The 18,070-nt window shown below is 47.2% G+C and overlaps 1 protein-coding gene across 2 annotated transcripts in view; it reads left to right on the top strand.

Annotated features, from left to right (window-relative positions):
• HTR2A (5-hydroxytryptamine receptor 2A) overlaps positions 1 to 18,070 on the top strand; it is a 45,488-nt gene that overhangs the window by 622 nt on the left and 26,796 nt on the right. The window contains exons 2-3 of one of the 2 annotated variants that reach the window (XM_053665642.1): positions 241 to 973; positions 3,877 to 4,077. In XM_053665642.1, the coding sequence (XP_053521617.1) occupies positions 565 to 973; positions 3,877 to 4,077 (610 nt within the window). In that variant the 5' untranslated portion in view covers positions 241 to 564. The remainder of the gene's footprint in view (positions 1 to 240; positions 974 to 3,876; positions 4,078 to 18,070) is intronic. The other variant, XM_053665643.1, reaches the window with a different exon arrangement.

The following is an 18,070-nucleotide window of genomic DNA, read 5'->3' as shown; positions in this document are numbered from 1 at the left end:
GCAGCTGTGGCGATTTAGCCTCAGACAGAACTAGAACCCAAAGTACATTCAATTACTATGGGATTAACACTGGATGTGTTTTTAATTGACTTTCTTAATGCAGAAGGCATGCTGCCCCGCTGTTCTGGATTGCATGCTATTTTAATCCTGCTGTGGCTAACCTAGTGAGAGCAGCATGACCAACAGAATGACATAGGGATGGAGATTCCTGGTAGTTACAAACTTTTCTTTTTTGGCCAGGAACACATTTTTTCTCCCCCGAACGCTCAAAACTCTGCAACCTCTATGCTCAAAGTTCATTCTGCTTTTTTTGACCTTGTTTTGGAGAAAGCAATGAAACGAAACAGAGGACTCTACTAAAATTGTGAAGAAGGGACACATAAATTGTCACTGCGGTTCTTGAACTCTATGGCAATCATGGGAGGGAAAGGGCCAGTCCACAGAGCCCCGCAGGTCCACCGGCCTCAGGGTGACTGAGCCTGGGGACGTGAAAATGGATGGTGAGCACAGCCTATACCTCCTTAGTTTTCCTACACTTCATCTGCTGCAAGTTCCGGCGTAGCCATGGATTTTCTTTGTGAAGAAAACACTTCTCTGAGCTCGAGTACGAACTCCCTAATGCAACCGAATGATGGCACAGGGTTCCACAGTCACAGCTGTCACTCCGGGGAAGCGAACACTTCAGACGCGTTCAACTGGACGGTGGACTCGGAAAACCGCACCAACCTTTCCTGCGAGGGCTGCCTCTCGCCACCCTGCTTCCTACTGCACCTCCAGGAGAAAAACTGGTCCGCCCTGCTGACGGCCGTGGTGATCGTCCTCACCATCGCGGGAAACATACTCGTCATCATGGCTGTGTCCCTAGAGAAAAAGCTGCAGAACGCCACCAACTACTTCCTGATGTCCCTTGCCATAGCTGACATGCTGCTGGGTTTCCTTGTCATGCCTGTATCCATGTTAACCATCCTGTATGGTGAGTGGCATCAGCTTCCCAGCCGTCCCCACACGAGTAGTGGACAGCATGTGTATGTCATTAGCCGAGGATGAGCCAGGGCTCGGGGACAAAATAAACATGAGGCTTTGTTAATAAACAAGGGTACCGTGATACGATAGTTACTTAAACTTCAACGATTAAATGGGGTTACACATAAAAAAAGGGCAACCTATTACTGTGATCACTGGAGAGTTTTGGCCGGGAAACATGTGCATGTTATGTAGAAATGATTCTAAGTGCCCTAACACAGTCCTAAAGCAATAACTTATCTGTCATCCTAAATCCACTTGATTTTCACTCCTTTCAATTCCACAATATCTCAGCCTTTAGGACAGAACAGTTTAATCTTTTGTCACAGTTTTCAGTACTTCTAATGTAGTGAGAAAACCTTCCCAATTACCTTGGAACATTTGCAGAGAGAACATCGTGATGCAGTGGGTTTAATGTTAAAATATGCAGCCTCCATTAGAATAAATGAATTACTCCCGGTTTCATTGTTCCGGGCCCAGGGAAGCTAATTTGGATCAGTGCCTTTGAATTATGCCCTCAACTCTTTAAAAATGCATATGCATAAACTCTGTGGGTCTGGCGTGGAGGGGGGTGGAAAACAAACGGGAAGAGGTTAATCTTGCTTTCTCTTCAGCAGAGTTTTAAAGAGTCAGACATCTGAGCAAGTCAGCCACGGCTGGGGGTGGCGGGAGGGTGGGGGAGTGTAGCTTCAGCTGGGAGCAGAATGAGATATTGTTTCCAAATTATGAGTAATTCGGCCAGACTTCTCCTTTGAGAGAGAGAGAAACAGACAAACAGAGAGAGAGATTGAATACAGAGACTGCTGACGCAAGCATCCAGAGCTAGACACAGGTTGAGGGCTGTCTTTAGGAGGGGATTTTCTGGCCAAGTCCCGGGGGGCTAAAAAATACATCAGTCCGGCCCCCATTTGTGGGAAGGAGGGAGGTGAGCGAGGGAGAGAGCAGCCTCGGGTTTGCACAGGCTGGATAAGGCTCCTGGCAACACCAGCCCGCTGGACCACTCCAGTGTCACAACCGGATCATTCCGTCCAGTCCCAGACATCCTGGACAGGTCCGGCCTGCCTAAAACCGCACCCCTCACCGAGGCCAATTCTAGGAGTGGGGGATGACTCTCTCCACAGGGCCTGTCCTGGAACCAAAGCGCCAAGGGAGTGTTGGAGGGAAGACCCGGAGCGGCAGGTGGTGGGGGGCGTGGGGGTGGGGCGCAGGCACCAGCCAGCTGGGTTCGGAAGCTGGGACCTGCCCGGAGGCTCCGGCTCCGGGGACAAGGGCGCCCCTGGTGGCCGCCGCTCCATGCGCAGCCAGTTCCCGCGGCGAGCTCCTCGGACGCGTCCACCGGGGAGAGGAAACGCCCCCTCCTTATCTCGGTGCGCAAGCCGGGACCGAGGCCTGTGGCTGCCTCGGCGCAAAGAAAACGCCTCGAAGGGCGGGCATCAGTTCCGTTCAGCCGAGCAGGGCTTCCCCCCAGGCGCTGCCAAGGAAAAGGCTCTCGTTTTAGCAACAGCCCTTTGCAAACGATCGTTGCGAAGGGCACCGAGTTAGGCTCGCACCGCGCAACCTTTACTTTCCCGACGACCCGAGGTGGCCTTTTGGTAGAGTGTGTTTGAAAAATGGAGAAAAATGGAGAGTTTGTTCTGCTTTGTGGCGCTGGACTATGGTGAAGAAAAGGTGGTCTTTATAATTTTCCTTCTCACTTGCACACCGATCTGACACCATTGCTTTTACTGTTACAATGTTAATTAGGTTTATATAACCATTTGATTCCCCCTCAAACATAGAAAGAGAGAGAGAGAGAAACAGGGCCCTCTGCTTCTTCCATGAAACACAAGCTAGCTCCCTAATACAGCAGGTGACCCCAGTCAGCGGTCCCATTCCCACCCCCACCCCCACTCCCCCCCAGCCCCCGCCAGCCGTCCAACCACCCTAGAAACACTTAGTGTTCGGGACCCACACACACCCACCCTTCTGGGCAGTCTGATACCTCTCAAGCTCTCCAGCTGCTTCTCCTGCGAGGCCCAGAGTGAAAACTAACGCCCTAAACAGGGGTTGCCCGGGTGGGGCCCTGGACCAGCAACATCAGCAGCCCGGGGACCCCTGCCCCACTGCAGACTGACAGGGTCAGAGCCTTGCAGGCGGGCTGCACCTCTGAAACAACGCTCACCAAAGTTGGAGAACTGCCACCCTGAAACGGTGTGGGACCAGAACGCGGGGCTCTAATTCACCATCGCATTTATCCCCCCCGCCCCCCCCCACAAGCCCCACATTTGAGTTTAACCCCCAAAGCATTATTAGGCGATGATCATTCATTTTCACAAGTAAAGACATACTCTCATTCTGGATTTTCAGTCATTTGTTCCTTCATGCCAATAGCATTTATTGAGAGACTACTAAATGCCATCCCAGGGTAAGACCAAGCAGTTACAATAGTGACTAAGCGTTGGGCCGACCCTCGGGACACCCAAAGTATTCAAAGAAGTCAGGACGGTACATGGTGAGGATTTCAGTGGAGGGGCTGAAAATAGATCATAACTTATGACCTAAGTAATTTAAAAACAAAAAATAAATAAAATAAGAGATGTATCTGTTAGGCAGAAGACAGGGAAGGGGAACCTGTTCAGGCCAACACACCGAAACAGCCCCTCCAGAACGAATTCTCAGGCCTGGGTTCACCAGCCTTTGAAACTTTATTGCAGTTCACCATCGGGCTTTTCTGAAACACTGAAAATAGCTTCTGTTGCCCTTTGCTGCCCCCCTCCCCCGCCCCGAGACGAGACTGTTGCAGCCAGGGAGACACACAGGCCAGGGCGGCTCCCCGCCGCTTCCTGACGCTGACCCTGCGCTTCCGCCCCCCAGGTTACCGGTGGCCGCTGCCCAGCAAGCTCTGCGCGGTCTGGATTTACCTGGACGTGCTGTTCTCCACGGCCTCCATCATGCATCTCTGCGCCATCTCGCTGGACCGCTACGTCGCCATCCAGAACCCCATCCACCACAGCCGCTTCAATTCCAGAACGAAGGCATTTCTGAAAATCATCGCTGTTTGGACCATATCCGTAGGTAAGTGGGGACAGCGGTGCAGAGTCTCGTTTGAAATGACGGTTCACGCCTACTGAGGAGACGTGTTCTGTTTTGTTGCGCGGAGACCGAACGCCCTGAATCTATCATTTTCTTTGTTGCAAGGTATGTCGCAGCATCGTCATTATCAGATTGGCTTTAGGAACAAAACATCCATTCATGTCACTGGCTGACAACCTAAATTTGTGTTGTTTTGCACAAAGAAGAATGTGTATGCCAATAGAGTCAAAATCAGGAAAAAACTGTGACTGGGCACCTTCTAAAACTTTTCCCCCAACTCACACTTTCAAATTCACTGGGGTCTTGGGTTTCCCAGAGACCTCAACATTTATAGCCCCTGGACTTGAGGTCAGTACGAGACTACAGAGCCCCATACTGGAGATTTCGAGACTTCTGGGGACTAGGAAAGGCGCCAGGTGCTGTAACTCAGAGGGAGCTGGTGGGAGGGTGTTCTGGTGGGGCGGGCATTTCAGCCTGCCCAGCGCCTCTGCGTCCCTCACTTCTGTTAGGACACCTCACACCACAGGATTTCAACCTGCTTCCCTGGGGCAGGTGACAGAGCCAGTACTGACCTTCCATCACACACTTCACAGTCAGGAAGGCCCAGGTCACGGAAGCTTTGGGCAGCTGAGTCACTGCACTTGTCACCTCCACAGGCTTCATCTGTAACCAGAGCTTCCCAGGGATTTGTTTTAAAGCCACAGAGCTTTGCAGGCAGAATCCTGCCTCTGCTCGTGGCCACCGGGTGTCGGTATCTATTAACGTGAGAGACCACAGAATGTGATGGCAGGCATGAGTGTACGCACAGCTTTGTTCCAAGGATGCAAATTGATAACAAGCAAGCCATGCAATATCTTTGGTTTCGGTTCTCATTTTTCACCTTGCTACTCACCGTGTGACCTGCAGAGTAGGTAGCTCCAGTCTGCAGGTGAGACAGCGAGGTCAGGAAGTGCAAGACCAGCCAAGCTTTTATTTGATTATGATGCGAATGCTCACAAGTTACATTTGTGTGGTTTTCAACATTTGGAAAAGTCTCAGCTGTTTTCCATGTTAAACTACACAAGCTGGCTCCCTAATACAGCAGGTGACCCCAGTCAGCGGTCCCATTCCCACCCCCCCCCCCCCCCCCCCCCCCCCCCCCCCCCCCCCCCCCGCCAGCCGTCCAACCACCCTAGAAACACTTAGTGTTCAGGACCCACACACACCCACCCTTCTGGGCAGTCTGAAGGAGGCAAAAACAGAAGATTTCGCCACCCTCATGACATGGATGAGGCAAGCGCAGCAGGGCTGAACCGGCAGCGCTGAACCCCGCTCCCACTGCTGGACACCCCTCCTTACTTAGGGGGCACTTCTTGCTCCCCCAGTTGTTTGTGGGGGCTGGGCCTGGGCTGTGTTGGACCCATTCTACGAGGAGCAAGAGAGTGAGAAAGGCAGAAATTATAAAGAAACATGTCGACATAGCTGGCTACCTGAGAAGTTGTAAGTTTCTATGGCTAAGCTCAATTATAAGCAAAATCAAGAGGAAAATACTTCTGTGTGTATGAAAAAGAGGACAAGGATTGATCTCCTTAATGTACATTTTGATAAAAAAATGAAAAGACAAACAATCCAATAAAGAAATAAACTATATGAAAAGGTGATTCACAGACACACGTAACTTGAAATGGGCATTAAAGCTCATGAAAAAAATGTTTAGCCTCTTTGACAGTCATGGAAATGTAACTAAAGACAATAACGCAATACCATTCTTAGCCACCTGATTGGCAAAATTAAAATGAGTGAAAACAGGCAGTGTGGTTTGGGGCGCAGGGCTGTGCTCTGTCATAACCTGTTTGTGCAAACAAATCATTTGTTCTTGGACAGTGTAGCAGAAGTTATTAAAATCTGACCTGCCACTCCCTTGAGAGAATGGAACTCTTTGCTACAAACAGCAAAAGTGCACATTAAAGATTCTTTAATACAGCCATTTGGGGGAGTAGCAATTTTGGTGGAAAGGTTGGGTTATGGTTGGATATAATTGGGTTACGGGTGTTTTTATCTAAATTTCAGAATATTTTGCAGCATATGGAGTTGGGGTTATTTGATACTCGTGGAAGAATATCCATGATGTTAAATGCAAAACTCAAGCTTTGGGGTGCTGTGCGTGATCTGAGCCCATTCTGATACAATAATAATGGTAATAATATGTGGAGATAACTACGTATTAGCACCAAGAAACTGTTAAGAGACTTTGCACTTGTCAAGAAGGAGAACTTTAAAAGAATGGCAGGGGTATTATTATGTTTTTCCTTGTGTACTGCTGTATAGTCTTGTCACAGATATGATGACGATGGTAAAGTGCTGTGGGAAAACCAGTTACACCAGCGGGTGAGAGGGAAGGCTCCCTGGAGGAGGTGGCTGACCTTCAGCGTTTATGAGATGTCGCAACTGCAGCTGCGTCACCCCACCCTTGACCACTCGGCTTCCTAACTCTAGTTATTTCTAAGGGGCACTGCTGCTACCCACGGGTCACCACTACTAGTGTGGTCACTTGACGTTTTCCCAAGGCTTCCATCCAATGCTGAGGAAAATGAGTATAATTACAAAGGAGTTGCATTTTTCTATTCGCGAGCTTCTCGGAGTAAATGAGGGATGAGAGAGAAGACCTGTGCATTAGATTACAAATGAGCCCAGAATTCTCTGTGCACTTCGTTTTTCCTGCACAAACCCCGCTATTCATGACCAGAGGTAACTGTGACTTCACTGCATGATACCCAGCAAGCACACCCTTCTGGAGTGTGTTGGCCTTGCTAATGCCACTGGAGAATAGAAAGAGAATGCAGCTTAGTCCTCAGCCATCTGCAGCAGGTAAAGGCGTAAACCAGATTTTAAAAAAAGGAAATGAGTATTTTCACATTGTCATATTTTGACAGGCAAGCAGAGATACCAATTTATATTTTATTGTACTTATTTCATTTCAGAAATATATTTGTACTTCATGGAGGAATTTTGAGATGTAATGGATCTAAAGAGAAAAAAAAATGTTTTCCCGTCAAGGCCAAGGATGACCACATAGTTCATGCGTTATTCCTTTTGTAGAGAAAAGGCAAGCTGGTCACATCGATTTGGGGCCTGTACTTCTCCAAACCATGACAACAGTGCCTCAGTCCTAAGCTCAAAGCCTAGGTCCCTGGGTCACCCCTCTGGCCTTCAGGAAGGTCAAAAACCCACCTTCCCCCCCAGGTAGGACAGGTTATTAAGAAGCTTTGAGGGACAGTAGAGATGACATGTCTCACCGTAGTTTTGTTTGTAGTTTTTTTACTTAAGATTTTGAGTATGTTTTCATGTGTATGAGCAAAGTCATATTTAGATTTCCAAGACTGTTGCCACAGTTTTGGCTGTAGACCTCGGTGTTTATCTGCAGGGAGTCTGGGTCGAGATGGCTCGTTCTGCCGCTTACAAACCGGGTGACCGAGAGCAAGTCAGTGAGGCTCTCTGTCCCTCAGGTTCCCACGGAACAAATGCTGAGAGTAGCCGCACCCATGTCATGAGTCTGTTTTAATGAGTGAGTGACTCAGTATCGTGTTTGTGTCACAAGTGTTGCAGGTTTGCACCATGACTTGAGCTTCTCTCTGTAAGGTTCTTGGTGTTTTCCAACATGAATGAGGGGGATTCGCTCTCCGGCTGTGTTGTGACACTTCTGTGCGTTCTCTGGATGCCACTTGTCACTTGGTGGTATTGCCACAGGGATTTTTATTTTTATATCATTTTTATTTCTGAATGTTTATCTCCTTTACAGCTTCTGAATGTTGAGTCATTGCTAAAATGGCCTTTCCCCTACACAGTTATGAGGGGGCTCTGCCACCTTTTCTTCCATGGCTTTGACGGGTTTGTTTTACAGTTTTCTCTTCAAACCAGTTAGAATTCGACCTGGGATTTAACTATTTTTTTCCATCCAGCTACTCATACCAGTCCCATTTATTTCGCCACTGGTTTGATCTCTCTTTCCCACACACCGAGTTCCCACGTATGTGGGGGCAGGCGCAACAGTAGGTTTACAGCTGCGAGTACATGAGTTCATGTTTGTATTACCATTTATTAATGCTTTTATTATTTTCCACATAAACAACTTTTTCCACATTCTGTATTTAGATTTGTTTTTGGCCTTTTTCTGTCCTAATGACCAACCTGACCATGCACCTGGAGCTTTCAATCCAGGGCATAGAATTATGGCTTTTGTTACCTTTTAAATCCCCTAGGCCCTCATTTTCTTCTTTTCCAGATTTTTTTTACCATTTCCATTTGTTTCTTATATGAGTTTTAGAAACCCAACTTATATAAAAAATTGCTTTTTTTTTGGAATTGTGTGTAGCTTTATAGATCAACCCTTTCAACCTTTTGGCTGGCACACCTATGAACTTGGTCCTATTTTTCTTTTTCTTTCTTTTTTTATGGGGGGGGGAATGTGTGAGCAGCCTCAAATTGTATATGGAATGAAGTGAATATATGTAAACAAATATAACTAATAAAAATCTTAATACTCAGGTTTTAAAAAATTACATGCACGTTCAGGTCGGAGCGGAGTGACCGTTGAATACGTATGTTTAATTTTTCTATCGTCCCATATCTTCTGAAGAGAATGCTTAGAAAGATGCCAAATAAATCAGCTGCATAAGTCGCCCGGGAACCAGATGGTGTTCTGTTGGCCTTTCTCGGAGGCGTGCGGCCGGCTCCACCGCCCGAAGCAGAGTGTCTGCGGAGCCCGCTGGGGACCCTCTCCTCGGGGGCTGGCAGGTTTCTGCCCGCCTCGCTTGCTGCCAGGAGTCAGCCCACGGGGTAGGTGTCAGAGAGCCATCAGGCAACCTGTCTCCATATACTGCCCGGGGACCTCGTTGTTGGTGGGCCCCTGACCTTCCAGGATGCAGAAGGAGCCTGGGGAGGAATCCATCTGATGGCCCTTCCCCCCAGCTTCTCTAGGTCCACGTTTTCTCTCTTGGGCACAGTGAGGCCGCCTTCCCCCTTCCTCTGTCTCTCTGCCCGGCCACACTGAGTTCCCCTACCCAGCTCCCCAGGAGGGAGCTCCAGACTCTGCGTGGCCTGCAGGGCAGGAGGCCAATGTCCGGGCCCAGCTGCTCCCAGCCACAGGGAGGGTGGCTGCCAGCCTTTGGCCTCAGAGAGCTGCCGAGGGGCCAGCTACGCTGTCACTGCCCCAAAACGATGGCTCTGCAGGGCTGCTGCTTGTTCTACCACCTCTTTCTCTTGTCCTCTGCGTGCAGTAGGCCTGTCCCTCCCTGCCCACAGGTGCCGCAGAATTTAGCGGCACGCTCCCTGCCCAGCCGCATGTGGGAACCTCACATCACAGGAAGACCCTGCTCTTGGGAGGCTCGCCCGTGAGGAAGAGGCTGGTTAATGGCCCGGGCAGAGTGACAGCTGACTGGTCTCCGCATGGCAGACTCTGGCCATCACTGTGGGACAGCATGCTGAACAAAACACCAGTTAGTGGCGCACACCCTCAGTGGTCCCCGGGTCCCGGGGAGGACAATGGAAGGCCCCGGTGATGGAGAGGAAATGCTGCAGCCTTGGTCAGACTGGTGATTTGGCCTTCCTTGTGGGCTGGGAGGGCCTTTGCTCTTTGGCTCGTCATTCTTTCAAGTGGGAGAAAGAACGGGAGGAGGAACGGGACTGGGACGTATGTTGCTTCCGGCCATTTAAAGCCGAGGACTGGGGCCCACGTTTGGCCCTCCTACCTACTTCCTGACTTGGGCCGTCAGGAGCCAGCAGGCTTTGGAGGTGTCCCTCTGACTTTGTCCCTTTGAGAGTACCCCTCCCTCGGTCCCCTTCTACATGCGCACCCTTTGATGTACAAGCCGTTCCCCCCAGACTCTACCGACCTTGGCATCAGATTTTTCTTTTATGGCTGTTGGCCCCTTCCCTCAAATGATGTTGCTCTATAAACCAGGTCCCATCTGCTGTCTTCCAAAGATTCCTCCATCATTTCTGAAATACTAATGAGAAGAGAGCCTTTTTCTTTTCCCAGGTTGTTATAATTGGTTCTGATCAAGCATTTTATCCTTTGTCATCATTAACTGGAACTTCAGGAGGCAGATAGTACAGACACAGGTGCTTGCATACTATCTGGATTCCACGAGAACATTTTATAGGTGTATATGCATGTGTATTTTTTGTCATTCCTTATTATCCTTTTATGCATTTAATTAATTCCGTGAATTGACCTCTCCTCTTCAAAACTGTCTCCTTCCTCAGCATCTTCCCTTCTGCGATCTCTCTCTGTGGCTTTTCCTCTGACTCCGTAAGTGGTTGTGTTCTCTAGAGATCCAGCCTCCACATTCTCAGTTTTGTTCTCCCTTCCTCTGCTGGGTTGTGTCCACTTCCACGTATTCAGCTATTAGCAGAGCGCCGGCGAACTGATCAATCTACATTCCAGCCTACGGTGTTGTTCCCCGGGGCTTCAGACTCCGCGTGCAACTACCTGATGCAACTTCTAGCCAGGAGTGTTTCTGTCACAAGCTGCACCCCTTGTCTGCCTTTCCGCCTCTTGAGACATCAGCCTTAGAACATGGCGTTCGTGTCTGCCAAGGCACTAGGCACCCAGGCTCGACTGCCGCCCTTCCTCATCTTCACCCCCGGGTCATGGACTAGGCCTTCGGTTTTCACTTGCTGGCTATTTCCTCCGTCACTGGCTCCTTCCACCCAACCCTTGCCCATGCTACCAGAAACATTTTCCTATCTATAGGCTTTTGTTATCATTCTTCACCTGGTTGCGAACGTCAGCCGTATGACACACAGATTTAACTAAATCGCTCTCCTCTTGGGAAACCCGGAATGACTTTGCTGCCGGTAGGTTACAGATCCTTAACTGACAGACGAGGCTCCTGTAACGGTGGTTCTCGGCCTCACCTCTGTGTCATCTCCCGCCCCTTTGCCTCACAGTCTGTTCTCCAGCCACAGGAATTTACCCATAATTCCCATGTCATCTCACCTCTATTCTTCTATCTCCTGCTTCACATTCCTTCTCATCTCCTTGCCTAACTAATTTCTGTTTTTCTTTTGACATCACCTCCTCCAGGAAGCCTTCTTGACTTAACCTACCTTTCTGAGGATTGGGTACTTGCCCTGCTTTGGTTCCTCTGTAATCATTCCTTCTATATATTACCTTCCCATGTAACATGTTGTGTGTATTCCCCCACTAGATCACGAGTTTCCAGAGAACAAGAAATGAAAATAAAACCCCCAAAAGTTATACTTCATCTTGAGCCCAAAGTAGTTCATAGCTGACGCCCATGCAGGAACACCTGCACCCCCAAGTCAATTCTGGAGTCCAATGCTGAAAGCTCCTTTAAGGGAGTTTATTTCCTTACATGCTAGATTTCAAAAAGCGATCTTTAGATAGGCTTTTATATAAAGCATGGGGAAAACAAATGCTTATATAAAAAAAGACTACTTTCATTTTTTTTACTTTATGCAAACCATGTGGCGTTTATGATAAATGCCTACGTAAGAGGGGTGGTAAAAGGGAGATGTTGGTGCATTTCCCCCTGCCCCCCGGCTGGTGAGCTTTGGTTTGAGATTTTAAGACTTATTTGGAACGTGAGTGAGAATCACCATACTCTAAGCCAGGTTCTCTCAAGTCAGACCGTACAGAGCTTCTCAGGGTAGTTTCCCTTGAACTTGGCTTTTTAAACTGCTATGTGAAGGGGTTTGATGCCTCTCCTGGATGGCCCACGGGTCTCCCAGGAAGGATCTCATCATTGCACACGTCGTTAGTGGGGTCTTCACACTCTACAGTGCAGGCCTCAACTTTACAAGTTCGAGTTTCTCTTTTCCTTTATGCAGGAATGATCCCACTCAGGGAAGTGGGCTTGCATTAGACCAATTCCAGTAAACTGACTCATTTACTACATAGGGATCATGCACCCATCTTTCTGGATCCACTCACCTGCAAGGCAGTCCTTCCTGGGAGGGCAATCCTCGCAGAAGGACATAGAAAACAGCAACATGCAGCTACCGTACAAGCCCGGGAGGGGCCCAGGGAAGAGTGAGGGAAGGTGCAGGCACTTAGCAGAGGACATGATGCATACATTTCAAACTTCTTTTAAAACATGAATTAAAATATAAGCACACAGCAAAAGGCTTATAGTCTGATGGAGAAAGACTAGCTATAACAAAAAACAGACTTTGCCATTATAACAGACTCATAGAGAGCAGCAGGCTGACATCTTGAGGAGGGAGGGGTTGGGGGTGGAGGGATCAAGCAAAAAAGAAAAAGAACTCACGGACGTGGACAACTGTGTGGTGACTGTGGTGTGGGGGATGGTATAAGGGGGATAAATGGTAAGGGAAAATACAATACAAATAAAATATTAAAGAGACACAAAACTCAAGTATAAGAAAATGCAAAGAACCCCGCAGAGGTGGGGATGAGGGTAGGATGTAGGAAGATAGAGATGTTTGAGTTGAGCTTTGAAAGATGAACAGAAGTTGAAAAGTGGAGAATGAGATAGGATTTTCCAAGAAGAGAAAATAATGTGGAAGAAAGACATTACAATATAGCTTGATAAACAGAAGATGGAGATATATGAGCTTCGAAGCCCTTTAGAGGATATTTTTATAACTTTATTATAGCGACAAGTTGCCCTTTTCCACTGCAGGGACGTTTGTCTCTAAATAAGCAAGACCAGTTGTCTAGAATCAGAGCCTCCTCCCCCCGATAGTCCTGAAATAGTGCTGAAGATTTCTTAGCTACCAGACTCTTTTTCAATATTTCATCTCAGTCATCAAAGTAGTCTATTATATATTATATTGCAGTTCCAAGATCAGCGCTTGCTTATATTAGTTATGAAATAGGTGCTGGCTGACTTTTGGAGCATCTTGGGTAAACAGAGATATGTTTTTATCAAACACATCTTCAAACCTTTCTTCTAGAAAGTCACTTCTAGAAAGATTTCTGCCGACGAACAATTTCATCCATTTTTATTAAAATTCTTCTTGGTTTTCGTTCCCGAAGGTGGTATTTTTCTGACCTTTCCCTGTTTTCTGGGCCTTTGCTTGGTTAAAGGAATAGCCTTTGTTTTAGCCACAAGGAGTCAAGAATCACGAAGTTCCCCAGCGCTTTAAAATACCTTTCTAAATTTAGTCTCTCAGCTGACCTCATAGATTTTTTAAAAGATTTTATTTATTTATCTTTAGAGGAGAAGGGAAGGAGAGTGGGAGAGAATATCAATGTCTGGTTGCCTCTCGTGGGTCCCCTGCTGGGAACTGGCCCGCAACACAGGCATGTTCCCTGACCAGGAATGGAACCGGGATCCTCTGGTTCGCAGGCCCATGCTCAATCCACTGAACTACACCAGCCAGGAGATATTTTTTAAATTGGCATTTGATTTCTGGAATTAGGACTACTGGGGTATGAAGGTGGAAAGGACCTTCTTGCCCAATTCCTGTTAGAATGTGCCCATAAGAACAGTTGTTAATGCCTGCCATTATTTAAGTTTTCAAAACATCTTCAGAATAGTGAATTAATTGGTCTCCTACATTACCCTAATTTCCATGAAATTGATTCCTCATGATATCTTTTCATATTCTTATTCCTTTTTTATTTTAAAATCATTTTTAATTTTTCAATTCCACTTGGCATACAATATTGGTCTCAGGTGTACAACCCAGTGGTTAGACATTATTTAACTTCCTAAATGATCTTCCCTATAAGTTTCATACCCATATGACACCATACAGAGTTATTACAATATTATTGACTATATTCCCTATGCTGTACTTTACATCCCCATGACTATTTTGTAACTACCAATTTGTTCTTCTTAATCCCTTCATCCTTCTCAACCATCCTTCCAACACTCCTCCACCTGGCAGCCCTCAAAATGTTCTTGGTATCTGTGACTCTGTTTCTGTTCTGCTTGTTCATTTAGTTTTTTCACATTCAGTTGTTGATAGATATGTTTTTATTGCCATTGTATTGTTCATATTTTTCATCTTTCTTTTTCTTTTTGAGAAGACCCTTTAATATTTCATACAGTGCTGGTTTGGTGGTAATAAACTTCTTTAGTTTTTTCTTTCCTGGGAAGTTCTTTAGCTGTCCTTTATTCTAAATGATGCCTTGCTAAGTAGAGTAATATTGGATGTAGGTCCTTGATTTTCATCACTTTGAATATTTCTTGCCAATCCCTTCCAGTCTGCCAAGTTTCTGTTGAGAAATCAGCTGACAGTTTTATGGGAGCTTCCTTGTAGATAACTAACTGCTTTTCTCTTTGTCTTTAACGTTTTGCATTTTAATATGATGCATCTTGGTGTGGGCCTCTTTGGGTTCATCTTGTTTGAGACTCTCTGCACTTCCTGGACTTGTATGTCTACTTCCTTCACCAGGTTAAGGAAGTTTTCTGTCATTATTTTTTTCTAATAGGTTTTCACTCTACTGCTCTTTCTCTTCTCCTTCTGGCACCTTCATGTTGCAAATGTTGATATACTCAATGTTGCTGCAGAGGCTCCTTACACTATCCTCAGTTTTTTTGGATTCTTTTCTCCTTTTGTTGTTCTGATTGGGTGTTTTTTGCTTCCTTATATTCCAAATCGTTGATCTGGTTCTTGGCTTCATCTATTATACTTTTGATCCTCTATATATTATTCTTCATTTCAGTTAGTGTATCCTTTCCTATTGGTTATTTTTTATGGTTTCCATGGCATTTTTATGCTGTTGAAGTTCTCACTAAGTTCATGTGCTCTTCTCTTAAATTCATTGAATATTCTTACAGCCAGTGTTTCCAACTCTATGTCTAGTAGATTGCTTGTCTCCATTTTGTTTAGTTGTTTTCTGAAACTTTGTTCTGTTAATTCATTTGGGACATGTTTCTTTGTCTCCTTGTTTTGGCAGCCTCCCTGTGTTTGTTTCTCTGTATTAGAAGGTAGAGCTGCTATGTCTCCCTGGCTTCATAGAGTGGTCTAACGTAGTAGGTGTCCAATAGGGTCCAATGGCACAGCCTCCCCGTTCACCCAAGCTGGGCACTTCAGGTACAGCTCCACCCCTTTTTCACCCACATCCCCCATGTGGGCTGTGTGGCCTTGATTGTTGAGCCTTGATTGCTGTTGGTGTGTCAATGGGAGGGATTTGCCCCTGGCCAATCAGCTGCAAGGACTGGCCGTGACCACTAGGGAGGATCAGCTGTGAAGGGGGCCACCTCACAAAGCAGGATTCTGGTGCCCACTGAGTCTGCCCCTTGAGTGTGTCATTTGCGGAGGTGGTTGGTGATGCTTCCACAAGATCTGAAGCTGCCCATCAGGTGCTCTGGCTCTGGGGCCTCCCAGGAAGTGCAGGCTAAGATCAGCCACTGCCTGTATTCTCCCTGGGGCCACCCAGCATGAGCTACAACGTGATCTGCAGATGACTGTGACTTGTGCTGGGCTTGGAGGTGCCCAGGAGAGGCCAAGCTGAGAACCAAGGCTGGTTGCTGATAGTGCCGGGCCTGGGGCCACTTAGTGAGAGGTACAGGGCACTCAGAGGCCAGATGCTGCTTATTTGAGAATTTTTAGGAAAGCCTTAATCATGAACCAAGACAGACCATTCGTATGGAAAAGCCACTGGAGACAGCTTGGGTGGGCCAGCACGTTGAGTTGGGCGGGGTCTCAGGGAATCACCAGGGTGGGGTGAACCTTGATAGCCAGTTTGATGGAGACTCAGACATAGCACCTGCCTGCCAGCTCTGTGGAGGAAGGCTCAGAATAGGAGCAATGGCTGCTGCCAGCACTTCCGTCTGGCACCCTCCAGCTCTCACCATGGCGCCAGACGATTCGGTTTCTCCCCAAAGGTCCCTGGTACCTTTTGAACAACTGTGCTAGCACTGAAGGTCAGAGGCAGGGAGTCTGTATAAGTCCACGCTCAGGCCTTTTAAGAGGAACTGCTTAGGACTCCAGAGCCCTCACTCGACCTCAATTCTCAGCAGTTTTTGCAGCCAGAAGTTATGGGGACTCTCTTCCTGGCACTGGAACCCTGGGCCGGGGAGCCTGGTGTGGGGCTGGGACTCCTCAGGGAGAACCTCTAAGGCCAAGATATGCCTCCCGACTTTTATCTGCCACATGTGGGTGTGGAACTAGCTTATTCCGCATCTCTGCTCCTCTTACCGGTCTCGATGTGGCTTCTCCTGTGTATCCTTAGTTGTAGGCCTTCCGTTCAGCTGGTTCTGAATGATGGTTGATCTGTAGTTTAATTGTTATGTTGATGTGTTTGTCGGGGAAGGTGCGTACGGAGTTTACCTGCTCTGCCATCTGACCGGAATCCCTCTTGTTCCTTTTTAACTCCCAAGGGAACCATTGTAAAGATGTATATAAATGACCCCATTTACAGGTTATACTCAAAAGGTTAAAACATGACCAAGTTCATTCCCACTGTTCATTTAATTCAACAACAACACCCGGTTTACGCATTTGAAGTAGAAACTTCGGCAACCACCAGTTGGTATAGAGGCCTACCTAACTCACAGGCATCCTTTACTCCTCTGATACAGCCATTCCCTCGTCTATTTGGTAAGGAGAGGGCTGTCGCTCATTAAAATTTTGTTTCACCCCGTGAAAGACATTCAGCCCTGTCTAGAATAAAGCTCATCTTCATTTATTGTGTTTGGAGGGCTGGCTGTTGTCTCCATTCCATTTTAGGTACTGGCCCTGAACCCCTGGTAAATGCCCATGGTGTGTTACAAACCATGCGCCCATGGTCTCTACTGAAAGGGAAGGAGAGGTTCCTTTCATGTTTCCCAGCCTCTCTAACTCCCCAGCACGGTCCCGGTCACATCTGCCAGTGTCCCATCGCATGTCCAGCCGTTCCACACAGGCATGCATCGTCATGCCCAGATGCAGATTAAGCCATTCCATGCTGAATGCTCACCTTGCAACGGCACCAAACCTTCCACCATTCTCTCTGTTTTTAACAGACATGCTCCCTGGATGGCTTCGCAGACAGTGCCCAGTTGGTTAGTTTGTCCCCTTAACCCGTGTAGGAGGAAAAAAGAGTGTATGTGCGTGTAACTACACATAGGAGCTCAATTGTGTTGGTTGATAGGTTCAGTAAAATGAATGGGAAAAAAAGGAGAAAGAAAAAGAAAGAAGGGATAAGGACATAAATGGAGAGAGAAAAACAGTTTCCTGAAGGGTCTTCGTAGATTCCCTGATCCCCACCCCACCCCGGGCAAGTCATCTTCAAAGGAATATGTCCACCTGTGACCCACTTTTTTGCATATCAGACCTCACCTGGTGAAGTGCAGCAAATAGACATGTGGACAAACATCTGTACAGCAGCCTTCCCAGGATTTTCATAGATTTGATGCCTGTTTCCATAGAAACGGGTTTGGAGAGGCTGGTCACAGAGAGAAGCGGAGAATGAGAGACACACACCATGAGAAATTCACGCTCTGACTTCAGGCAAAAGCTAAAAGTCACACGTTTGTCTTTTCATAATATGGTGCTTTCAACTCAGCAGGAGACAGCCTTATTAATTCAAGCAGGAAATATTTTCATTATATTAATGAGGTTTCATTTCTGAATGTTTATATTTCCCATGAAAGTGAAAGCAATTACAGCAACACTGCTAATAGGGGCTGTTCCTCGGGGGAATGGACACCTTTTAGATTCTGACTGTGACCTTCGGACGTCCCACCACCGACCCTCCCCTGGGTGACCTGCCTTAGCCAGCACTTAGTCCACTGCCTGTTCTGAGGTGTTTCCTTCACCTTTTGCTAAACCGTTGGTGAGAGTGTTAGAGAAAAGTGAATGAAAGACTCTGAGAAGGGGCCTGAACGCGGCAAGCAAACCGTATTTTCTAATTGTCCGTAACGAGCATGTTCAGACTAGTTTCTGAAACAGTGTCAAATAAAAACAAAAATGACCCATACCTGAAGGCAATTTCACTGTTGCACGAGAACCCACGTTGTTTCTGTTCATGATGACCTTCCTGTAAAGAAACACAGGAAGTGTGCTAAAC

The sequence above is a fragment of the Artibeus jamaicensis genome, unplaced genomic scaffold (genome assembly GCF_021234435.1).
Source record: "Artibeus jamaicensis isolate MK-2021 breed Jamaican fruit bat unplaced genomic scaffold, CSHL_Jam_final contig_415, whole genome shotgun sequence".
Lineage (NCBI taxonomy): Eukaryota > Metazoa > Chordata > Mammalia > Chiroptera > Phyllostomidae > Artibeus > Artibeus jamaicensis.
The sequence above is the reverse complement of the archived record's forward strand: the minus strand, read 5'-3'. Positions and strand labels throughout refer to the sequence as shown.